The sequence below is a fragment of the Taudactylus pleione genome, unplaced genomic scaffold (genome assembly GCF_031769625.1).
Source record: "Taudactylus pleione unplaced genomic scaffold, aTauple2 ptg000036l, whole genome shotgun sequence".
NCBI lineage: Eukaryota > Metazoa > Chordata > Amphibia > Anura > Myobatrachidae > Taudactylus > Taudactylus pleione.
In genome coordinates, this window is record NW_028284438.1 from 7,511,696 (window position 1) to 7,538,605 (window position 26,910).

Sequence of the window (26,910 nt, forward strand, 5' to 3'; positions counted from 1 at the left end):
TTAAAAAGGTTTACAATGATGAAACATTGGCACTGTCATCAGTTACTTACTGTATTCTATCATCATGTGTACAACGTGAAACGGTGCCCAGCAGACTGCAAAAAGGACAACCACTGTTATCATCATTATGATCGCTCGCTTCTTCTTCCTGGAGAATGTTAAGTTAATTGGCATCTTTAGCAATGCAGTGTCTTGTACAGAGAATGTTTTTACGTTTTACACTTTGCAGGAATAATTGATTTATTTTTTATGCACATTTTATAACAAACAAAAAGATGAGTTCTGCTGTTATACTCTGCTGTATTAATGTGACCAATGTGTTATTATATAGGCAGGATATTACACAATATTATTACACTGCACTGTCCATTTTAAGAGAAAATTGATTTACGATTTGTCAGAAAGCAGTGGCGTAACTAGGGCAGGGCGAGCAGGGTGCGTGCTCTGGGCGCCGTGGGACTGGCGGTGCAGGGGGGCACCGCCGGCCACGGTCCGGCCCACCCTAGTTAGCCACCAGTGTAGCGCCGACCGCAGTGAGTGCGGTTAGCGCTACACATTTACACAGGACCGGCGCTAGGCTTCCAGCGCCGGTCCTGTACTGCACACCTGAGCCCGTTCCCTCCCCCTGAGCGCTTGCCCAATAGCACCAGGAGGCGGGCTCAGGCTGTGCATAACACACGCATCGCCGCCAGCGCTGGTGGCGATGCGTGTGTTAAACAGCAGCCAATGAGAGTCAGATAGACACTCATTGACTGCTGCAGCACCCACTGCAAGAGCCGGTCTTCCGTCCGGCTCCTGCAGTGGGTAATGGGACAGACGTCATGACATCATGACGTCTCTCCCACTATGCTGAGCACGCCAGCCCGGGAGGACTGGCGGGCGGCGGCGGCGGGAGCGGTGTCGCGGTCTGGAGCAGCAGCGTGGATTCAGGTAAGTATGTTTTTATATTTAAAAAAAAAAAAAAACTGTCAGCACTACTGGGGGCACAATGGGGGAGGGGGGTGGCTACTACTGGGGGTACCTATACTGGGGTGGGGGCACAACGGGGGGCAGGGTGGCTACTACTGGGGGCACCATTATTGGGAGGACCTCTACTGGGGGGGCTATTACTGGGGGCACCATTATTGGGAGGACCTCTACTGGGGGGGCTATTACAGGGGGCACTTAATCGGGAGGGGGAACCTCAACTGGGGACCACTACTTGGGGGGAACTACTACTGGGGGCATTATAAAAGGGGTCTACTACTAGGGGCACTGCACTGGGGAGACCACAACTGGGGGCAATAACAGGAAGGACCTCTACAGGGACCACTGGATAGGGGGGGTCACTACTGGGGGCCTGCATCAGGGGGACCACTACTGGGGGCATTGGATGGGAGGGGGGAACTACTGCTGGGGGCACTATATAAGGGGCTTACTGCTAGGGGCACTGTGAGGACCACAACAAAGGGCACTAGATAGGGGGGGATCACTACTGGGTGCCTGCATAAGGGGGACCACTACTGGGAAAACTGCATGGGGGCGGACTAATGCTAGGGGCACTATATAAAGGGCACTGCATAAGGGGATACCACTAATGGGTGCACTACATTGTGGGGACTGATACTGGGGGCACTGCATAAGGGGAAACACTACATAGGACACTGCATTTGGGGGGACCACTACTGGGGGCACTGAGTATGGGGAACTAATTGGGGGCTGTATAAGGGGGACCACTACTAGGGATACTGTATAAGGGGCACTACTATGGGCCTGCATAATAGGGACCACAACTGCATACTGGGAGTACTGTATAAGGGGTACTACTGGGGTTAAGGTGCATATGGATAGGAATGTTCAGCGTGAAAATAAAGGGGTGTGTCATGTTGACACGCCCCATTTTTAAGTGACCACGCCCATTTCTTTCCACACGCGCACATATCGGGATGTTGGGGGGGGGCTCCCTTTTCAAATTGCCCTGGGCTCCAAATACCCTAGTTACGCCACTGTCAGAAAGACAGCATTTTTTTTTCATTCATATATAATACTGATGAAAACATCTGTATGTGAGTGTATTTCAGCTGCAGGCAGAAATCAGCACATAAAGTACTGTACGTCAAATGGTAACCTCTAATCTTTTTCAAAAGGATATATTCCATGTACAGTATACGTACTATAAAAACTGGCAATTTTAAAGATGAACCTTAATTTGTATAATATCCCTCAACCATTTACATGCCTGAAAAGGTAGATTACTTCTGGTAATTGCATAGTGATTCATACTGCGCTGCATTTACTTGATGCTGAATGCAGCATGAATGAACCACACAATAATCATCAGTTGATTGGCGTTTACTGTACTGGCTACAAATGCTGGATGCATAATTATGTACTCACAAAAAAGAAAGAAGGAATACTGCACTAGCTAATAATCTTAATACATAAAATCTTATGTTGGACCCCAAATACTACCAATTATTAATATATCTAAATAATGATACTATATATTTGTGTCGGGGGTGCAGCTCGATGACTAATAGGCACATCAAAATATATAGAGAGAATGTCTTGCTTCAGGTGCGCAAAAATTAATTAAAACATAATTTTTAATTTATAATCAATAAACGTATATTACACAAAAGTAGGTGAGCGAAATATTTAAAAAGAAACAGAATGTTTCAAGGCTACAAATAGACATAGTGTAGACTAGACAATAGAAAGAGTGTAGATAAAAAAACTGTATGTCCCGCTGTGTGATTGAAATAATAATATTAGACTTGTTAGTGATAGATTATCAGGGAGACTGCAACCTAGACTTTATATATTTCCAAAAGTTGCAACATTAGTATCATATATCAGAAACTCCCAATTAATATGTGTTACAAAGTGAATGCCTAGGAGTAAACATCTGTATTGGCCGTAGCCATAATAGTGGATGGAGAAACTTGCTCTATCTATAGATAATAAAAAGCTATATAAATTCAATCCATTAGAGAACTATATAAGGTGGATTGTCACAATGTCATATTGTTTTATAGAAGGTTGAGATTATGGAGCACGGAAGGTAAATTGGATCTTAGATAAATCTATTGCCAAAGTGGAGAATTCTATTATTGTCTCCTTTAACAGGATATTATATAAGTTGATATAGTTAATCCACTCTGATGCTGAATATCCAATGTATCCAGTCTGTAACCCTATATTTATATGTCCATGATCTTCTATATTAATGATTCAAGCTAGCAGTAATCATATACAATATAATATTATTCTTGCTTAATTTATTAGAAATAAGCGGATATTAATCAATAAAGGAATGCCGCTGGTGCTATCTCTTTAATCAACCCTTATAGGTATATATCCCACCACTGCATATTAATCAAGCATGCGGCTATGAGCCTTATATATTTGTATCATTTATGGTAGGTTTCTAAGAATGAAGTTCGCATAAACAAATCACACTAGAATAGTATCACCATTAATGAGATTATAAACGGCTCTGTGTATTAGGTACTGATAATACTCTGCCGTGCTCGTACCTAAGTGCTCTCGGACGCTTGTTAGGCAGACAGCTAGTGGTGTACTAAACACATATCATGGGATAGATAGCGCTGGGATACCAGTATGAGTGTGCCACTGGTGCTAAGTGAGACACTGTCCCTGTATTATTGCCCAGCATTATAGATACACTAAGCGGCTGCACGTGTTGGACATACCCAACATATATAGAATATACTATGTGATGCCTACTAGTGTGAATATTTGCAAAACCATTGAGAATACATGTATATGAGCATGGAGAGATGTTGGGTATGTCCAACACGTGCAGCCGCTTAGTGTATCTATAATGCTGGGCAATAATACAGGGACAGTGTCTCGCTTAGCACCAGCGGCACACTCATACTGGTATCCCAGTGCTATCTATCCCATGATATGTGTTTAGTACACCAATAGCTGTCTGTCTAACAAGCGTCCGAGAGCACTTAGGTACGAGCACGGCAGAGTATTATCAGAACCTAATACAAAGAGCCATTTATTATCTCATTTATGCCAATCAATATTATGGTTATACTATTCTAGTGTGAATTGTTTATGCGAACTTCATTCTTAGAAACCTACCATAAATGATACAAATATATAAGGCTCATAGCCGCATGCTCGATTAATATGCAGCGGTGGGATATATACCTATAAGGGTTGATTAATGAGATAGCACCAGCGGCATACCTATATTGATTAATATCCGCTTATTTCTAATAAATTAAGCAAGAATAATATTATATTGTATATGATTACTGCTAGCTTGAATCATTAATATAGAAGATCATGGACATATAAATATAGGGTTACAGACTGGATACATTGGATATTCAGCATCAGAGTGGATTAACGATATCAATTTATATAATATCCTGTTAAAGGAGACAATAATAGAATTCTCCGCTTTGGCAATAGATTTATCTAAGATCCAATTTACCTTCCGTGCTCTATAATCCCAACTTTCTATAATGCAATATGACATTGTGACAATCCACCTTATATAGTTCTCTAATGGATTGAATTTCTATAGCTTTTTATTATCTATAGATAGAGCAAGTTTCTTCATCCACTATTATGGCTTCGGCCAATACAGATGTTTACTCCTAGGCATTCACTTTGTAACACATATTAATTGGGAGTTTCTGATATATGATACTAATGTTTGAACTATTGGAAATATATAAAGTCTAGGTTGCAGTCTCCCTGATAATCTATCACTAACAAGTCTAATATTATTATTTCAATAACACAGCGGGACATACAGTTTTTTATCTACACTCTTTCTATTGTCTAGTCTACACTATATGCCTATTTGTAGCCTTGCAACATTCTGTTTCTTTTTAAATATTTAGCTCACCAACTTTTGTGTAATATACGTTTATTGAATATAAATTAAAAGTTGTTTTAATTAATTTTTGTGCCCCTGAAACAAGACATTCTCTATATATTTTGATGTGCATAATTATGTAGCAAGGTTCGTCCGCCACCTATGCAGCACTAGAATTCAGTGGCAGAAATTCTTATAGTGATGTAATTAAATATTTACTTACTGTATTCTGCATTTAAGATAGATGACTGGGATTACATATGATTACTTAAATCACTTTTGTGAAAGGTAAGAAAATGATGCAATGTAAGTTTTAGCTCTCCGTGTTTAAAAATCGAGCTCAAACAAGATCACAAAAAAAAATATTTATAGTAAGAGTATTTCACATTTTCATTAAAATAGTGAAGGACTATTTGTAAAATGTTTATGACATTGCTTTCCCTGATCCCCAGGCAAATTTCTCCAACCTAGTTTACTACTGATCACAAAGGTGCATTGCAATAATGAACATCACTAAACTAACCTGGATATTTTAGACATCTCATTACCATGGATAGTTTGCAGGACTGAAGCATCTCCAACTCGTTTCTTAATCCAGAGTTCATAACCAATTTTACTGTACAGTAGAAGCATCAGTGTTAATGGAAGGAGAAATAGGATGACTAGGATAAAGGTTGTGTATATTTTTTGGTGAACATGGCTGGTCCATTTTTCTAAGCAGCAAACATACTGTTTTTCATATAAAAAGTCATATTTTATCTGAAACACAACAATAAAGTAGGTTAGTAACCTGTTAAATATGTATTAATATATTATTATTTCAATAATTATTATTATCTTTTATTTAGATGGTACCACCAGTTTCTGTAGCACCATACATGTCATAAATATGGTACATAAAGCACTGTGAAAGAATTAGGTTAAAATCTTAACAACATACTACTCTCGTAACAAGGCTACTCTCGTAATGCAGGCGTGCCAGTGCATTTCAACGCCATTGCAGGGGCGTGCATAAATTAGCCACTGCGATGGCCTCCGCAGTCTGAGGTTTCATAGCGTGCATGGTTGTTAGCAATTTAGTGGTAGGGTCAGACCAGCCTTAAATGTGGGAGTGGCTCAGATGTACTTCGATGTTGCCGATGTTTTGGCTGGATTGCAAAATATTATGGATGTGTGAGAGGGGAAGTGGGCGATGGCATGTTATGTGTGCGAGTGCTTTGCAATTGCACATATTAGCATACTTTCGCAGCAGGCCTGCATACGCGATTGCAGCTGCGATCCAAGCTGAATGAGGCCCAGTGTACAATATTTCATTTGTGCCACAAGACAAGATACATTTGTTACCTTAGACAACCTTCCTGGGTGCTGAGTGTCAGTAGCAAGAAACATCAGAGTGGATATTGTAAAGGTAAAATAAAGTAATGTGCAAAATAGTTTTATTAATGAGGTAGAGAGTGTCACTATTATAGAACAAGCCAGTTATTTTGCACATATTCAGTTTATTGCAAGTTGTCCACAATTGCTCCAGATTTACTGTACTGTATGTGCTCAAAACTAAATGTGTATATTTGTCCATGTTGTAGAGCTGTACACAGGAGCATAGCTACAGTAGGTGCAGCTGCCTCTGGGACCAGCCCTCCCCCTGCACTTATTTAGAGTTTTCATTTACTGGCATAATGAATCATAGCCTTTTTATATATCACGTTATATCTTACACAGGATTAGGGAGACTAGGTCACTTTTTTAACTATAGTTTTTAGTCTATAAAACTTACTATATGCTAATCACCCCTCATTTAATCGTCAATGTTAACTAAGCAGACAGATAGTCTAAACATTAGATCAGTCTTCATTATAATTTATGAGCAGCAAAATAATGTGCATATATGCAAATTGTGTTGACATTGAGGATTAAATGTAGGGTGATTAGAATATAGTAAGTTTTATAAACTAAATGAGTATGATATAAAATGGCCATAATTAAATACTGACGCTAATGTTCAATTGATGTCATGGCTGCACCTCTGGCCACACCTCCTCCTAGCATCAGTGAGGAGGGCTCAACCTGGCTAAACCTCCTCCTAGCATCAATGAGGGGGGATAGAGCTGGCAGGGCCTGGCCACACCTCCTCCTAGCATCAGTGAGGAGGGATGGAGCTGACATGGCCTGGCCATGCCTCCTCCTAGCATCAGTGAGGAGGGATGGAGCTGACAGGGCCTGGCCACGCCTCCTCCTAGCATCAGTGAGGAGGGATGGAGCTGGCTGGTCCTGGCCACACCTCCTCCTAGAATCAGTGAGGAGGGATGTAGCTGACAGGGCCTGGCTAAACCTCCTCCTAGCATCAGTGAGGGGGGATTGAGCTGGGAGGGCCTGGCCACGACTCCTCCTAGCATCAGTGAGGAGGGATGGAGCTGAAAGGGCCTGGCCACACCTCCTCCTAGCATCAGTGAGGAGGGATGGAGCTGGCTGGGCCTGGCCACGCCTCCTCCTAGCATCAGTGAGGAGGGATGGAGCTGGTTGGGCCTGGCCATGCCTCCTCCTAGCATCAGTGAGGAGAGATGGAGCTGGCTGGGCCTGTGATAGCACACTGATAACAAATGAAAAGCTGCTCACTGCTTAGGGAGGTGAGCATCTACCCCATGGTGAGTATAGTGGGGCTGTGTAAATTTTGCCATGGGGCCCCCATAGTTTTTGCTATGCTCCTAGTTGCATGCATCTCTGGAGCCAGACTTCTGCTATCCAAATAGTTGGTTTCATAACGTCATCATTATAAGTATGCAACCTTGATGCAAAAGATGCGTCATAAAACAGGTACATTTACTTGTGTATACAACTCTGCATAGTCCTCAATTTTGTTGATACCCCCTCAATGAACTTTGCATACATATGAACACCCTGTTACAAACCAGTTACGCCCCTTCAGCCACAAATGGAGATGCTACTGAATTGCGTATAGCTTTACATAACCAGTAGTTGCATAAGGCAGTATCTGGAGCATATGCAGTGCCGAAAACATCCAAATGTAACTCCATTCAACTCTATTATCTGGTCTCAGTATCTCTAGATATATTAATTTGCAGATACAATTGACTGAAAGCTACATAGTTTATTTTCTAGAATGTGAAAAGGGAAATCTTAACTATAGAAAGTCACAAGATTAGGAAATCCAAATGTTGTAAAAAAAATTTACAATGTTCACTATGGTTACAACAGTTTGTAATACAGCACAAAATTCATGTAAATCACAGTTGTCTACCCTATCAAAATGTCTGGGAGACTCCCAAATTAGTGTGAGGTCTCCTGGACTCCCAAAAGAGTAGACAATTCTCCTACAATAAAGCTTGCTTGACTGTAAGGTGTACTAGGGCAATGCTCCTCAAGTTTTCCCCATCTGAGTAGACACTGAGTGGATATGCCCACAATGACATAATAATTAATGCACTAGGAAATGAAAGAGTAGAGACAGAGCTAAAAAATCACACGGAGTTTGACTAAATATCTGAATATAAAATGAAACAATGAGGTAATCCTGCCAATACATGATTAACCACAAAGGAGCACTTATTAGTTTTTAATATATTTGCAGATATCGTAGAGCAAAGTGATTTTTCTCTACGTTATCTGCTTGCATACATGCCGATGTAAATTGTAAACATTTTTAAATGATCAAATTATGTAAATAACAGCTATTTAAACCTGATTCAGAATAATTGTATTAACAAATATGCAGATGTGTTAGGATTATACTGAATCAGAGTTAAATTTATCATTTATGAGAACAGGATTTTGGAAATATTAAAAAAAAAATAGATTTATACAGTTAAGAAAACCTTTATGTTAAATATATACAGTGGGTAAAATAAGTATTGAACACATCAACAGTTTTCTCAGTAAATATATCTGTAATGGGGCTATTGTAATGACATTTTCACCAAATGTCAGCAACAACCCATGCAATCCACACATGCAAAGAAATCAAACCATAGATGTCCATAAATTAAGTTATGTGTAATAATGTGAAATGACACAGGGAAAAAGTATTGTACACGCTTACTGAAATGTATTTAATACTTCGTACAAAAGGCTTTGTTGGTAATGACAGCTTCAAGACGCCTCCTGTATGGAGAAACTATTCGTATGCATTGCTCAGGTGTGATTCGGCCTCGCGCACGGGGAAAAAACGCATTGATTCTGCAGTTTACGCGGAATCAATGTGTTTACGCGCGTCAGTCACGATTTTACGGCACGGGGAAAAGGCTATTTAATTGAATAGTTTTTCCCCACGTCTTGGGGATTTTGAATGGCAATTAGTCGCGTGGACAACCCTGCGGCTAATTGAATCTGCCCCAAACAGTCTTCAAATCTTGAAGGTTCTGTGGGTCTATTCTATGCAGGGGCACCGAGAGGGGGGGAGTGGGTACAAATTTCTCGGGCCCGGGCTTGCTGGAGGGGACCGGGTCTGGCACTGCTTCCCCCCCTTCTACCTTACAGCAGCCTAGCACACGCTGCTGTGTGCTGGGCTCCACAGGGAGACTGCTCGCAGCTGCTAAGAAGCAGCCACAGCAGTCTCCTATGCCTGTGGGGGGAGCAATCAAGCTGATCGCGCCCCCCACTGGTTATGAGCTTGGCTGAACTTTTTTTTTTTCTTCGGAGGGACGTGGCCGCGCCTTCCGCGATTACGCCATGCACCCTTTTACCCGGGCGTGCCGCGTCTCTTGGCGGGCCTGATTCTATGAACTTTGATTTTAGTTCTTTCTATAGATTTTCAATTGGATTCAAGTCAGATGATTGGCTGGGCCATTCTAGCAGCTTTATTTTCTTTCTCTAAAACCAAATGAGAGTGTCCTTGGCTGTGTGTTTGGGATCATTGTATGCCAGTACCTTATGCTAAAAAACAGCCCCACACCATGATGTTCCCACCTCCAAACTTCACTGTTGGTATGGTGTTTTTGGGGTGATGTGCAGTGCCATTTCTCCTCCAAACATGGTGTGTATTAGGGAGTTCAATTTTGGTCTCATCCGACCAGACTATGGGCCTGATTCAGAACCGCTCGCAAGCAGGTTGATGGTGGGGCACTGTGCACGCGCAGCGTGTGCGATGTGTGTGCACAAGCCCCTGTTGATGTTGATCGACAGCTCGCCCCATTTTGTAGGTGGGGAGTGGGAGTGGCTGGCCAAACAGAGGCTTTCCCGAAGGAACGCCTTCCATTTGAGGGCGGCCCTACTGACATCACTCGTGATGTCGGTAGTGAGCTTCCTGCTCTATTAGAGCAGCAAGCTCACTGGGGCTTGCGGGAACAAGACCCTACCACAAGGGTCTCATCGCAAGTCCGATGGTCGTGACCTTCACGACCATCACCTGGCCGCTCGCAAAAGCTGTGGGTGGTCACAGCTTAGTGAGCGGCCTAGAGGCCGGCCCCAAAAAAAACAGGCCGCCCAGATTCAGAGCGAGCGCTCACAAAGAGTGTCCGGCTCTGAATCAGGGCCTATATTCCTACTAGGGGTGAGCGGGTTCGGTTTTACTCGGATTTACTCGGTTCTTATCGCCACTTTACCGCAAATTCGGATTTATTATATTGGCTACCCAAAACACATGATAGGCGATAGCCAATAAAATGCCGTTTAAAGATTCGAGTAAATCCGAGTAAAACCGAACCCGCTCTCCCCTAATTCCTACATCTTTTCACAGGCTTGTCCAAATGTTGTGCAGCAAACTTTAAACGAGTTTCAACATGCTTTTTCTTCAGCAATGGAGCCTTGCGTGGTGAGTTTACAAACAGGCCATGGCGGTTAAGTGCATTACTTATTGTTTTCTTTGAAACAATTGTACCTGCTTATTCCAGGTCTTTCTGAAGCTCTCCACAAGTGATTCTTGGCTCTTGGACAACTCTTCTGATAATTTTTTTCAATCCTCTGTCAGAAATCTTGTTAGGAGCACCTGGTCGTGGCCGGTTTATGGTGAAATGATGTTCTTTCCACTTCCGGATTATGGCCCGAACAGTGCTCACTGGAACATAAAGAAGTTTAGATATCCTTCTGTAACCAATGCCATCAGTATGTTTTGCAACAATAAGGTTGCAAAGGTCTTGAGAGATCTCTTTGCTTTTACCCATCATGAGATGTTTCTTGTGTGATACCTTGGTAATGAGACACCTTTTTATCCGCTGGGACTGAACCAGCTTATATTAATCTTCACTGACAAGGGGCAGGATTGCTTTCTAAGTACTTTCAGATTTCAGCTGGTGTTTTGGGTTTCCATGCCTTTTTGCACCTCCCTTTCTTCTTGTGTTCAATACTTTTTACTTTATACTTTTTTTGTCATTCACACTATTACACATAACTTAATGTATGGACAACTATGGTTTGATTTCTTTGCATGTGCGGATTGCATGGGTTGTTGCTGACATTTGGTGAAAATTTCATTACAATAGCCCCATTACAAATATATTTACTGAGAAAAATACTTAGTTTACCCGCTGTATACATATATTATTTGTACAGTTAAGAAATATTGAGACAATTCCCCTGGAAACATTCTTGGTCACAATGGATATCTCCTCACTTTATACAGTCATCCCCCATAGCGAGGGGGTAGAAGCAGTAAAGGAGGCTCTTTTGTCATATGATTTTTTTGGTCCCCCAGTCCAATTTGTTTGTGAGCTGATTAAGACTGTCTATGATCATGGGTCCTCAATACAGAACCTCTCCTTATGTTTGCACTAATGGTAGAGTGCAGCTGAAAACATGATGCACATACCCCCCCCTATGATGGTGGTCTTCTTAATTTAACAGCACCCCAGACACACTCTCCCCATTTGCAGCAGGCAGGCAGTCCTCAAGTACAGTCAGAGTGAGATACCTCATCCCTCCGCAGTCCTCAAGTCCGCTGACCCCCACCCCAATCTTAGCAGATTATTGTTGGTGAGTGTGAACAGTAAATACAGTGCCAGGTGCACCTCACCTAGAAATCTTCTATCCTCTCTGGCCAGCGGCAGCTCACCTCACCTTCTACAGCTGCCGGGTGCCTGCTCCAGCAAATACCGCTCTGTCTCCTCTCCTGCATGTGACAAGTCATGTCACACGCACAGAGAGAGGAGCTGAGAGCCTCTCAGCTCCTCTCTCTGTGCGTGTGATGTGATGGGTCACATGCAGCCAGCAGTAGGAGAGAACTGGAGACAGCAGTAGGAGAGGAGACAGAGCGACATACGTTGGAGCCGGCACACGGCAGCTGTCTCAATGCGCTGACAGCATACCGGGGCCTGAAAATATTCAACAAGCCCAACAAAAGCAAAAATTACCTCAATAATACAGACCTGTCAGCGGGCCCCCTGGGACCTGCCGGAGCCTAAGCGGATGCCTATGTTGCCTAGCGGTAAATCTGCTACTGGTTGGTGGCACAGTGAAACTGTGTGGTCTCTGTGATTTTATTTTGGCCCATTACACAGGGCACTCAGGGGAACATCCATTAAAATGGATGGTGTAGGAAGAAAGAAGCAGCAGGAAACTGCGCATGCATAATAGCGCATGTCAGAGATCACTTCTCCGGCTGCCACTGCTCCAGGTCATACTGCCTGGTGGCCAGTAAGAGAGACAGTACAGAGCGCATCCCTCCAACACCCTATTTCCTTGCTCAAGGCTGATTCTGGTTATACAACAATAGCACATTATAAGTATTCCACATTTGGACGTCTCATTTGTAACCAAAAACACAAGGGTGCTACAGTAGGTGAAACAATTTTGTAGAAAGACATTTTGTACATGTGACGTCAGCCTTTTAGTTAACAATTAGCTCTTTAATGAAATGGTGTCTTATGGCAACATGCTTATATCTACTGCACCTATTTAGTCACATGCAATGTTGACTGTGTTTTCTAAGCAGACCTAACTCACACAAAGAGGTACATTTACTAAGATTCGTGTTTGCTTTCTATTACAATCCGCTGAACATTGTCAGTGGATTGCTGCACCAACATACAGGTTTTTCCTGTCTAAAACTCTGTTGGGTTGTCAAATAAAAGTATGAATCCAATGGAAAATGGAATGCTCACTATGATCTGTGCAGGCTTTGCTATGTTTTAAAGTTAAGAAGTTAAGAAATGGTTCATTTAAAAAACATTTTTGGTGTCCCCTTCCAAATCCATAACCAGCCCCAGACTCTCAGCTGGGGCTAGCATTGCAATTTGGGAAGAGGGGCAGTGTGGGTCACTTGTGGTCATTCAGGTGAAGTGAATGGGGAAACACTGATAGGCTGGGAGCATGGGAGTGGTGCACATACACCCAGGGATGCGGGGAATAGCCATGGGCTAGTTGTTCCTTGAGAGAGGAGAACCCATTTTTGACTTTCTGAGGAATTCTTGCCCTGGGAAGAATAATGTGGTGCTAATTGACATTATGGCACAGGGACCCCAAAGTGTGTGTGTCCCTGTTGTAGCATTATCCACCAGCTGGTTCAGCCCAGTAGAGGTTTTTGGAAAATAGGGGTAACCACATGCTGTGTGTCTTTTCCTGATCTGTGCAGTGCTTCAGCCAAACACGCCATTCACAGACCGGTCTATTTTTTCTATTCAGGCCTATTTTCTTTCTATCTAGCTGCAATGTTTCTGCAATTTCTATTGCGTTTACAAACCTGATGGTTAGTAAATCCAGGGTTTTTATTGCTATATAACATAAACAGCATGTGTTTGCTCTAGCGACTATGTCTTTAGTCTATTCCAGTCCTGCTGGGAGACCCAGGTAGAGGGCTTTGCAGTAGTCTAGGCATCTAGCACAAGATGGCGGTGCGTGTATACACTGAGGCTGCACTAACCGTTGGTGCCGGTGATGGCGATTTCCATGGTCCAGGTGTTCGTGTGTTGCGTGCTCCAGATGTGGTGTGGTTGTTCCTGTTGGTCGGAGTTCTGTGCGGTGACGGCGGCCGGTGTAGGATCGCATATCCCCGTGAGGTGCTGCTTGGTCTCCGCCTGACTGGAGTCTGGAGCGGAGTGGCAGGGGCCGGAGCTGGTATAGTGGAGCCACTTGCAGGAGCTGTTGGGTCTGGTGCAGAGGCTGTGCAGGTTGTCGAAGGAGGGACAGCCCCGGGTAACCTCGCAGCCACAGGGATTGTGGGTAAAGCGGGGGTGGCTGGGATTGCTGCCGCTTCTGGAGCTTGTGTGTCAGCTGTCCCTGGAGTTACTGTGCCTGCAAACGTGGCAGCCCTAGATGGGTCTACTACAGCAGGGGTGGTGAGTGGTAGCTGGACTGGAGACTGGAGTGGTGAGACGAAGGGCTATGAGCACAGCGATGGAAGTAGAAATTATGGGGGTGGGCAGCGTTCTGGAGGGGGGCATTACTGGAGATCTGGTTATCCCTGGAGATGCAGGCAAGGTTGGAAGAGGCATCGGAGGAGGGAGAGGAGGCAAAAAGGGGTAAACGAGCTGGTATAAGAGCCAGGCTCAATTTATGTTTTATCAAACCCCCCTTGCCTAGTTTATTTCTAGCAAATGTCCAGTCCCTGACTAGCAAACTGGATGAATTAAAAGTGGCTCTTTCATATATGAAGCATTTGGAGTCCTATTCTGTATTAATTTTTACCGAGACTTGGTTAAATGACTTAATATCTGATACTGCAGTCTCTTTTGGAAACAGGATTTTATTTAGAGCAGACAGAACTTCTGCATCAGGGAAGAGCAGGGGTGGGGGGCTGTGTTTGTATGTCCTGCGTACCTGGTGTATTGATGCTGTCTGTATTTGTAATTATTGCTCAGTGGATATTGAATATTTGTCTATCAAATGCAGACCCTTCTATTTGCCCAGAGAAGTTTCGGCGGCAATTATCATTGCTGTTTATATTCCCCCTCAGGCTAATGTGACAATTGCCCTGGGAATTCTTTATGAGGAAATTGCAAAACTACAATCTGTGTATGTTGAGGCAGTTTTTATTATAGCAGGTGATTTCAATCAAGCTGACCTGAGGAAAGTATTGCCTAAGTTATATAAAAATATATTGGCTCCAACCAGGGGCATGCATACTTTGGACCAGGTGTATACAAACCTCAAGTCAGCTTACGAAACTGTTGTTTGCCCCCACATTGGCAGATCCAATCATATGTCCCTGTTTCTTATACCTGTTTATAGGTCACTGGCTAGGAGAGTGCGACCGGTCAGACGTCTGGTAACTATATGGCCGGAGGATGCACTGATTAGATTACAGGATATGTTGGAATTCACGAATTGGGATTTGTTTATTGATGAGAGCAGGAAAAATGGCGATATAGATATTGATTCTGTAGCATCATTGGTATTAGGTTACATCAGTTGCTGTACGGACAGTGTTACAGTAACGAAAAGCATTAAAATATTTCCCAATGTAAAGCCTTGGTTGAACGGGGAGGTTCGATCTCTACTTAAGGCACGTGATAGAGCATTTAAATCCGGTGACCTAGCAATGTTGAAATCTGCCAGTTGTGAGTTGCGGAGAGGTATTAGGAGGGCAAAAATTAGTTACTCCGCAAAGATTGAAGCTAGAAGTTATGAAAACAGGATCCAGGTTATTACTGGTTGTAAATTAAAAAAGGATGTGATTAGTAATAAAAATAATTTATTAGCTGAGGATTTGAACCTGCTTTACTCTAGGTTTGATCAAGAGAACAGTCTTTCCGTTATGCCCCAAATTCCCCGGGTGGGGGAGTCTCCTCTTATGTTGGAGGAGTATGATGTGGTTGAATGTCTACGTCGGGTCGATTTGTGTAAATCAGCCGGCCCGGATGGGATTAGTGGTAAAATCCTTAAAGGATGTGCAGACCAGTTAGTTTGGATACTAAGGGTCTTATTTAATTTGTCCCTTTTTAATTGTGTAGTGCCAAAATGTTTTAAGATGGCAAACATTGTTCCAGTTCCTAAAAAGGGGATAGTAAAATGCCTTAATGATTATCGCCCAATTGCACTAACTTCACTGATAATTAAATGCTTTGAAAGGCTGGTATTAAGACATATTCAATCTTCTTTCCCAGCAGATTTTGATCCTTTTCAGTTTGCATATAGGAAAAATCGTTGCACTGATGATGTGGTACTTACAGTACTTCACTTTATTTTAGCTCATTTGGAAGCGAGGGATTCTTATGTTCAGATATGTTTTGTCGATTTTAGTTCTGCTTTTAACACGGTCATTCCCGTCTCACTAACATCTAAATTGTTTGACTTGGGGTTAAGTGGGTTTATTTGTAATTGGATTTTAAATTTTTTAACTGACAGACCACAAGTAGTTAGAATTGGGGGTGCTGTGTCGGGGGAAGTGTTGATTAAGACTGGTGTTCCCCAGGGTTGTGTTCTCAGTCCCCTATTATACTCGCTATTTACCCATGATTGCGTGTTGACTTCTGATTCTGTGAAAATCATTAAATTTGCAGATGATATTGCAGTTGTTGGGTTAATTAGCGGGAATGATGAGTCCCATTATAGAAAAGAGATAAAAAAATTGGTTTCTTGGAGTGTTGATAATCACTTGCTCCTAAATGGTGATAAGACAAAAGAACTGGTAATTGATTTTCGTAGGAGATGTTTAGAGCAGAAATTGCCAGTGTCTATTAGCAATCAGGATGTTGAGACAGTTGAGTCTTTTACATTTTTGGGTATCCAGGTTGCGTCAAATTGGACATGGTCTTTAAACACACTGTCCCTAATTAAAAAGGCGCAACAGCGCTTGTTTTTCCTAAGTCGTTTGAGGGCTTCAGGAGTTAGTAAAGTAACCATGTTAAACTTTCACAGATGCTCAATTGAGAGCATTCTGAAGTTTGGTATTATTATCTGGTATGGCAACTGCACATCGAGTGAAAGGAGTGGACTGGAACGGGTTGTTAGGACTGCTAGCAAAATCATTGGCGTGCAGTTGCCAACTATCCATGATGTTTATGGGCTTAGGGTTCTAAAGAGAATCATATTGGATCCAAGCCATCCATTTCATGAATTTTTTGATAAGCTTCCGTCTTTAAAGCGGTTCAGAGTACTACGGGCACGTACGAGTCGCTTGAGGGTTAGTTTTCTTCCATCTGCTGTGCGCATGCTAAATGCTATGAATGCATCTCTTAGTTAATTTAACATCATTATTTTATGTAACTGTCTGTAATAACCTCTACCATGGATTGCTATTTCACTGTTTTTTAGCATGTTTTTGTGCAACGTAATTTCGTCTGTCAAACTTGTTTTGTTGATGATAACAAATAAATACAATACAATCAATGTTTGCTCCAATGATGTATTGCTGTCTAAAGTTGTGTTTTTTTGCAATTTACCTGCGGATTTGCCCTTAGTAGAGTTGCAAAATTGACTGAAATCGCAATCCACCCCTAAATTAATGCTTAGTAAATCTACACCAAAGTCTCCTTCAAGTATCTGAGGATGCATTTTGTGCCTGTCCAGTGTTCTCTTTCTGGGTCGTTTGCAAATTGACTTACATGGCTGACAGCGTGGGTGATGTCTGGTTGTGTGTTAAAGCTTGCATACATTAAACTTCCAATGGCACTTTGGTAACTTTTTTAATGTCCTCAATTTCTGCTTCTGTTGTTGAACACACAGCTTTTCACGCTTTTGTCAATTGGTGTGCTGTCTACCTTGGCAATTGTCATTCCAAACTTGTTCAGTATAGTCTCAATGCTTGGTCTAATGTAACTGTACCAACCCTCAAGTTTTGTATGTTTCTCTACCTAGCAATTGGTGTGCCATTTCAAGGTCTTTTAGCTTGAACATGTCACTTAGTAACAACTTGACATTGACTATTTGATTATCTTGTCCTGCAATCAGTAGATCCTTTGCAAAGGCAAGTATGATGAATAAGCTTTTCTCTCTAACAGTATACAGTCTCTAACTTGATGTACCAGCAGCAGCCACTCTGTTTCAGCCAATACAATGATTCCTTCAGAAGACATTCTTTGCCCATTGGGAATGTATCTGCATTGTAATGCTCTGGTGGCTCCATGTAAAGTTCCACTAACTCACTATTCAAGTAGGCTGAATCAAAGTCCAGCTGGTACAGTAGCAAACCATACACAGTGTCACAAATCGGGGTCTTAGCATTCTTTTCAGAATCAAACGTTCATTTATTTCTGTTTCCAAGACATCCCAGGGACACCTCCCTGTGATTAACTAATGCACTTCTGTGCTCACCTGGTCAGTCTGACCAATGGCTATTCATCGCCTCCTATTTAAACCAGTTCCTATGAGCAACCCATTTCTTAAACAATGTGTTCCTTCCCAGGAATTTCTAGGCTCCAGGCTTACCTCTCTATCCTGTGACCATGTCCTCTGTGACTCTATCTGCTACTTCGTAGACTCTCACTATTTATCATCTGTCGCTGAGTATCATCACCTTCCGGTGCTGCAGCCCCAAGCTGTACACAGACCTGCTTCTTCCACAGCAAGTTTACTACTACCAGCTCTCCACCTACTACTGTGTAGCATTACCTGTCAGCACCACAGATTCCACGCTGCTTACAGATCTGCCTTCCATCTGCCTCTGTGTTCTGTTACCTGCCAGTGCCACAGCTCCCACACTGCATACAGACCTGATACAACCACTTTACCTTAGTCAGCAAGTATACTGCCTATCATCTGCTGCTGTGTTTAATTTCCCTGCACTGTGCATTATTGTCTTGGGCTGGTACAGAGAAGGGTGTTGGTTCCAGGGCTAGAGTTTTGGTGTGCAGTATAAGGTCTGTACACTTAGGTGTCCCATAGCTGTATTACTAATCCTTACTCTCAGTTTCTTAGTTCCTCACTGGTTTAAGTTCCAAGTCTTGCATCAGAGCTGTACCAAAGTTGCAGCTTCCTCAAATTGTACTCTGATGACATAAGACTCAGAACTCAAACCAGGAATCAGAGTTCCTATCTACCAGTACTATACTGTCCTGAGTTCTGGAGGTCACCTTTGCTCCTGAAGTATATCTCTGGTCTTACTGGCCATCACGGGTGACAAGATAAGGGTTTGCCCAGTGGACCTGGGGCCTGATTCAGCAAGGATCGCAATTGCAAAGCTGCATGCTGGCAGCTTTGCAATTGCGAACCTTACAATAATGCAAATGCAGCAGTAGGTGTATGACAGACGGAGGTCGCAGGCTGGGATCACCTTCGTGACCATCGGTGGTTGATGGCTGCAATGGTGGTTGGCATCAATCAGGCAGAGGCATTCAAGGACTTCCATGCGATTGAGCAGGACCCATTCTGCACACTCACAGAATGGGTCCTGCGCATGCGCAGATTCCCAATAATTGTGAATCTGCATTCAGCAGTGCACTTGTGTGCACTGCTGAATCAAGCCCCTGGCCTGTTCACTATGATTCCAGTCCAGTACCCATGCTTATCATGTCTGTGGTTCCCACACTGTCACTAGTGTACCTAAGCTCCTGTTCATACCTATGAATCACAGTATTATAAAGCCAAAGCCTTGTTTCCAGTGCACAAACCCAGACTGTGACACACAGTAGATATAGCAATGACCATGCATAATGTACTGTACCAGGCAAAATACAAGATCTACTCATAACCAATGCCAGATTTTTGAGTGTAACCCCTGGCAACAAGTCAAGCTTTATAGCGAGCACGACTACCTTTGGTGTTGAGTTTCTTGCAGAAGACCAACTTGCTTTTGGTGGTTTTACTGTCACTCAGCCTGTCTACAGTAGTCCATGTATGATTGTTGTTTAAAGAAGTAAGCTCTTTATCTCTGGCTGAATTCCACTCTTGCCAGTCACTGTGTCAATGTTACAAGTCCAGTCTAGGACTTGTACATGGCTCAAGACTCTCCTGCTACTCTCCCCACTGGATCTGCTCCCATGAGATCGCGACATCTGAGACCTGGACTGGGTTCCTCCCATGTCACCTGATGAGTCCTTCCTCTGTTTTTACACACTATATTCTAGCTGCCTTGCCGACTATAGTGATTATTTCACAGTGCTCAGCTCAGCTGCATGGTCAGCTATTTTCTCCCAGCTATTTCACTGTGGACTGTTTCCCGGCTTCTCAGCCACTCCAGCAGCCGTTCTCCCACAACCTGCATACCCGGTTTCTCAGCTACTCCAGCAGCCATTCTCCTACAGTCTGCATACACGGCTTCTCAGCTACTCCAGCAGCCGTTCTCCCAAGGTCTCCCAGCTTCTTAGCCACCAGAGGCAACCGTTCTCCCACAACATCAGACTCAAGCCACAACATTGGCCTCAGGCCAAAATATCAGGCTCTAGCCACAACATCAGCTTCAAGCTGCAACATCGGCCTCTGGCCACAACATTGGGCTCTAGCAAGACTACCATCGGTGTTGAGTTTCTTGCAGTAGACCAACTTGCTTTTGGTGGTTCTACTTTCACTCAGCCTGTCTACAGTGGTCCATGTATGATTGTTGTTTAAAGACTGTTTCCCAGCTTCTCAGCCACTCCAGCAGCCATTCTCCCACAGCCTGCATACCCAGATTCTCAGCCACTCCAGCAGCCAAACTCCCACAGCCTGCATACCCGGCTTTTCAGCTACTCCAGCAGCCGTTCTCCCACAGCCTGCACTCCCAGCTTCTTAGCCACCAGAGGCAGCCATTCTCACACAACATTGGACTCAAGCCATAACATCAGCTTCAGGCCACAACATCGGGCTCTAGCTATAACATCAGCTTCAAGCTGCAACACTGGCCTCTGCCCACAACATCAGGCTCTAGCCACAACATTGGCTTCAAGCTGCAACATCGGCCTCAGGCCACAACATCGGACTCTAGCCATAACATTGGCCTCAAGCCACAACATCGGGCTCTTGCCACAACATTGAACTCAAGCCGCAACATTGGCCTCAAGCAGCAACATCGGCCTCAAGCTGCAACATTGGGCTCTAGCCACAACATCAGCCACAAGCTGCTCCATCGGCCTCAAGCCACAACATCGGCCTCAGCTGCTCTAACCAGCCAATCAGCCAAATCTTTGGCACCAACTTCATATTCACTGGTTGGCCAACCACTACATCTATTGTTGCGGAGGTTCGGACAGTTTCTCTTCCATCTACCATTTGAGAACCTAAGATCAACCTCCCGGATCGGTTATCTGGGAATCAGGACCAGTTCCTCAATTTTAGAGATTGCTGCAAGCTTAATTTCTGACTGTGGCCTCTCTCCTCTTGCTCGGAGATGCAGTGAGTCAGGATTGTAATCTCACTTCTGGAAAGGAGACCCACAGACCTGGGCTTTTAGTCTTCCTTCCAGCCATGCTACCTTATAGTCTGTGGAGGCATTTTTTACGGCGTTAGGCCAGATATATGATGATCCAGACAAGAGATCATTAGCTCCGATCTTTGTGCCAGGGTCACCGGGCGGCTGAAGACTATTCCTCCGGGTTTTGCAGGTGGGCCGTGGATTCTGGGTGGAATGCTCCTGCGCTGCATAGCCAATACTGTCTGGGCCTCTCGGAGGAGATCAAGAGCATCTTAGTCCAGCATTCTGTGCAAAGCTTGCTAGATGATCTTATTAGTACAGCCATTCATATTGATCGTCTCTTAAGGGAGAGAAGATGCAAATAGAATCGTCCTCTATGGCCTCCTCAAACTTCAGCTGCATGGTCCTCAAGTCAGGACTTGAAGGAGCCTATGAAGGTAGGTGCCTTCCATCTACCACTGTAGATGAGCCCAGGGCCTCTGTTTGTATTGTGGCAGCAAGGGGCATGATGTCAACACTTGTACCCTTTAGTTAGGAAAAGACCAAGCCTAGGTGGTCGAGAGGAGTTGCATCTAGGTCTCGCATCCATCTCCTCTGACAACTCGATCCTGCTGCCGACCACGATCCATTTTCCTCAGGCTCCCCTTTCTGTGTCTGCCTTCTTGGACAGCGGAGCCGCAGGAAATTTCATGGACCTTTGCTTTTTCCATCAGTCCGGGCCACCCACTGTTGCTCTGGAGGAAGAAATACCCATTTGCAACCTAGATGGGAATCATATCTCCAGCGGCACCATCAAGAGTCGGACACCACCCATCCGACTTTCTGTGGGTTCATTATATATGGAAACAATTTCTTTCCTGCTTCTCCAATGTCCATTGACTCACATTGGTCCTCGGACTACCGTGGTTGAAGACTCATAACCCTTGGGTTGATTGGAGCACAGGGAATATTTCCCAGTGTCAATCTTGCTGTTTGTCCATACCAATCAGAACTTTATGATCCAAGTCATCCGGTACAACCAGTCCTTTGCCACCTCTCTATCAAGAGTTTTGGGATGTCTTCTCCAAACAGAAAGCCAGCTCCCTGCCTCCGCACCAACCCTATGATTGCTCCATCCAACTTGTTTCCAGAGCAAGACTTCCCAAGGGTAGTCTGTATTCTCTCTCCATACCAGAGACCCAGGCTATGGAAGACTACATCAAAGAGGCTCTGGCCAATGGCTTAATCCATCCTTCCAAGTCCCTAGCAGGGGCAGGGGTTTTTTTTGTGCAGAAGGACAGATCTTTTAGACCCTGCATTGACTATCGGGACTTAAATAAGATCATGATAAAAAATTCATACCCATTACCCCTCATCTCTGGACACTTCGTTCAGCTCCGACAGGCCTCCATCTTTTCAAAGATCGATCTCCAGGGAGCTTATAGCGTTGTCAGGATCAAGGCCGGAGATGAGTGGAAAACATGGTACAGTACTCACACTGGGCACTATGAGTACTTAGTAATGCCGTTTGGCTTGGCCAATGCTCCCACGATCTTTCAGGATTTCATCAACAATGTCCTCCGGGATTTTCTGGGCAAGTTTGTTGTGGTATATTTAGACAATATCATCATCTTCTTGTCATCCATGAGTGAACATCAGAACCACATCAAACAGGTCATCCAGAAACCTAGAGAGAACCATCTGTTTGCCAAGGCCGAAAAGTGTGAATTACATGTGCAACAGGTCACGTTTCTAGGCTACGTTATTTCCCCCCATGGGTTTGCTATGGAACCAAGGAAGGTTAAGGCCATCCTTGACTGGGTCCAGCCAACAACTTTAAAGGCCATTCAGCATTTCCTCGGCTTTGCCAACTATTACAGGAGGTTCACTAGGTCCTTCTCCACTATTGCGGCTCCTATCATCAAGCTCACTAAGAAGGGTGCAGACACCATTCACTGGTCGAACAAGGCTGCACACTCTTTTGTTGTCCTTAAGAATGCTTTCATCAGTGCTCTGTTTCTTCGTCATCCAGATCCAGACCTTTCTTTCTTGGTTGAGGTAGACGGTTCTGAGATTGGAGCAGGAGCAGTGTTGTCCCAGAAGGATCCCAGTGACGTCAAGGTTCATCCATGTGCCTCCTCATGAAAATTTTCCTCGGCTGAGAGAAACTATGATGTGGGGAACCTTAAACTTTTGGCCATCAAGTGGGCCTTTGAAGACTAGAGACATTAGCTGGAGGGGGCCAAGCACCAGATCTCCGTCTTCACTGATCACAAGAATCTGACGTACATTTTGGCAGCCAAGAGACTTAATGCCAGTCAAGCTCGATGGGCACTATTCTTCACTCGCTTTAACTATACCATTTCCTTTAGACCTGGGTCCAGGAATGTTAAAGCGGATGCCCTCTCCAGGAGCTTCTTTCCCATACAGCAGGATGAAGCTCATCTTGAACCTATTGTGCCCATGTGACTCCACTACCACCAATGTAGAGTCTTCTCCTTCTCCCTCAGCGTATCAGCTCCCAGCATCCACTATAAAAGGATCCCCAATGTTCACACAAGTTGCCAGTGCAACTAGTCCCTTAGGTCTACTAAGTGTGCCTCCCCACTGCGCTCCACGGCTATCCAGCCGCTCCATGTAGCCACCCAGCTACCAACATCTACCCACAGCTATCCAGCTGCTCCACATAGCCACCCAGCTACCAGCATCTACCCATGGCTATCCAGCCGCTCCACATATCCACCCAGCTACCAATGTCTACCCACGGCTATCCAGCCGCTCCACATAGCCACCCAGCTACCAATGTCTACCCTCGGCTATCCAGCCACTTCACATAGCCACCCAGCTACCAACGTCTACCCACGGCTATCCAGCCACTCCATGTAGCCACCCAGCTACCAACGTCTAACCACGGCTATCCAGCTGCTCCACATAGCCACCCAGCTACCAATGTCTACCCATGGCTATACAGCCACTCCACGTAGCCACCCAGCTACCAGCGTCTACCCACAGCTATCCAGCAGCTCCACATAGCCACCCAGCTACCAACGTCTACCCACAGCTATCTAGCCACTCCATGTAGCCTCCCAGATGTAAACGTCCACCAAAGGCTATCCAGCCGTTCCAAGTAGCTTCCAAGCTATCACCTCTTCTATACGGCTCCTTAGCCGCACCACGCTACTTCTGCATTACTAAACTCCTTATCAGTTTTCAGCATCCTCTCATGTGGAGAAACTTTATCAAGCCAAGTCTCCTCCAGCGAGGGTCTGCACCAAGTAATACAGGTCCAAGGCCCAGTCCGGGAACACAGCCTCAATATCCCATGATTGTGACACAGCCTCTCTTCATCCATGGATCCTCCTACAATCTCTAGATTATGGCGCATTTGGGGTAAGGTCCATGCCAATTTGATTGAAGCCACTGCCCAGGCCAAGAGGATCGTGGACAAATATAGAAGGCCATGTACCTTTCAGAGAGGATATCTGGTCTGGCTTTCTACCAGGGATATCAGACTTCATAAACCCACTAGGAAGTTTGATCCCAAGTTCATTGGTCCTTTTTGGATCATCTCACAGGTCAAACCGGTGACTTTCAGACTTCAGTTACCAGCTTCTCTCAAGATATACAACTCCTTCCACTGCTCTCTTCTCAAGGCTGTTTTCACCTCTGCCAAGTACGGGAGTCCTTGGGTATCCACACCCAGACCAGTGTAGGTTCGAGGCCAACAAGAATTTATTGTTGAAAGAATCCAGATTTGAGAGTTCTAGAGGTCACCTTCAGTTTCTGGGGCGCTGCACTAGTTATGGCACTGAAGAGCGGTCATGGGTGGCAGAACACCCCTTACATGCTCCCAGGTTGAAGAAGGCGTTCTTCTGGGACTTTACATTTAAACCAGGCTCTAGGGGTTCTTCAACCCAGCATCAAGAGGGAGGGTACTCTTACAAGTCCAGTAAAGGACTTGTACATGGCTCAAGACTCTCCTGCTCCTCTCCCCACTGGATCTGCTCCCAGGAGATTGGGACATCTGAGACCTTGGGGTAAATTTACTAAGCTGAGAGTTTGGGAGAGTTTGCAAACTCTATAGAGTTTGGGCATTTTTTCCCACTCTCAAATTTACTAATGTCAAACTCGGGAGAGAGATCTACTTTGCTATGGGAAAATACTGGAGAGTTAGCAAACGCTCTTCAATTCACCATAGGCAAAACTCAAGAACCTTTTCACTGGTGAAGATAGGATTCTGGAATTTACCAAGCAAAGTTTCAAATCTCTCATGAGATGGGCAAACTCTCCAGTAAAAACTCGTGAAAAAAAAACACCTGCCTGTGATCTGAGAGTTTGGCAGAAACATATACAGATCCTGTGATCCATGTATGTTTCTGCTTGTAAATATAGACCTGCCATAAAATAAATGTAAATATCTGAAAATAAATGTAAATATCAGAAAAAAATGACATAGGGTCCCGCTCTAAAGCTTAGCCAGCCCCAGGCTTGCCAGCCTGCCCTGGCTTCTAAGATTATGGGGAACAAAATGTGTAGGGTTCCCCCGTAATTTAGAAACCAACACCAGGCTGCAGGGCCAGTCCTGATTTTAAATATAGGGGGAAAAAAATTGCGTAGGGTCCCCCCTCTATTTAAAACCAGCACCAGACCCAAAACAGCCGGGCTGTAAAGCCACAGCCCAGAGACCCTTTCACGTGGGAACTGTCAGTAGCCGGAACCAATCAGTGGCCGCTCTACAGTCAGCATGACTGCTGATTGGCTGGCGGAACTTGCAAAGCCCATGCAGTCCTGTCAGCTGCCATTCGGGAGGTATCAGTATGTGTGGCAACACACATAGTGATACCCGGTGCGTGGTTCGGTAAGATCGTTTTTTTGTTTGCAACATGCCATGGATTACTGCAGAGACCAGCGCCTGGATATAGGGGAGTATGAAATCTTTTTTGCAGGGCAGTCAATATGGATTTTACTGGAGAAGGGGACAGAAACATCTGGTATAGGTAAGTATGTGTGAATGGGTAGGTGTGTGTAATAAAGTTATACTTTGCACGGTGTGTGTGTTTTGTCTTTATTTAACTATTTATTTTACAGTGGGGGTACAGGTGCCAACCGTATGCTGGCACTTGTAGTTCCACAAGTGCCAAAGGGCAGAATGCTGGCACCTGTAGTTCCACGGTAAAATACAATAGTTTAATTATATTTCCCCACTTTATTACCCCTGTACCCAATGCTCCAGGGGTGTGGGGAAGAGCCCCAGGCTTCAGACAAAGCCTGGGGTTAAGGGAGAGGGGGACCCCTTTTTGGGGGGTCCCCATCTCCCCTGAGATCCCCTGCTTGGCCTGACTGGCTTGGGCTGCTAATGCTTTGGACTCGGAGCCCCGGTGAAAGGGTCTCCGGGCTGCGGCATTTAAGCCCAGCTGTTTTGGGTCTGGTGCTGGTTTTAAATAGAGGGGGGACCCTACGCAATTTTTTCCCCCCCTATATTTAAAATCAGGACTGGCCCTGCAGCCTGGTGTTGGTTTCTAAATTACAGGGGAACCCTACACATTTTGTTCCCCGTAATCTTAGAAACCAGGACAGGCTGGCAAGCCTGGGTCTGGTTAAGCTTTAGGGGGGGTCCTATGAAATTTTTTTTAACACTTTTAACCCGTTTTTTTTACAGGTACAACAGAAGCAGCTTACACATATCTCACTGATATGTGCAGGCTGCTTACTCAGGAGAGTTTTGCAGAGAGAAGACACTGCAATCTTGGGTGAGTCATCTCCTGCAAAACCTGCTACTCGGGGTGAGTTATCTCCAGCAAATCCTGCTACTTGGCAGAGAAATCTTATTCTGCTTCACCATCGACCATCTCACTCTCAGCTAAACTCACTTTGTAAATTTGCGAGTCTCAGAAGCTTCAAATCACCCGAGTTTAGGTGAAGGTAATCGAGTTGA

The 26,910-nt window shown here is 44.4% G+C and overlaps 1 protein-coding gene across 1 annotated transcript in view; it reads right to left on the reverse strand.

Moving 5' to 3' along the window:
• QRFPR (pyroglutamylated RFamide peptide receptor) overlaps positions 1 to 26,910 on the reverse strand; it is a 210,768-nt gene that overhangs the window by 7,656 nt on the left and 176,202 nt on the right. Inside the window, exons 4-5 of the mRNA XM_088452234.1 lie at positions 5,370 to 5,605; positions 51 to 148 (exon numbers count right to left, since the gene is read on the reverse strand). Coding sequence (XP_088308360.1) covers positions 51 to 148; positions 5,370 to 5,605 — 334 coding nt within the window. The remainder of the gene's footprint in view (positions 1 to 50; positions 149 to 5,369; positions 5,606 to 26,910) is intronic.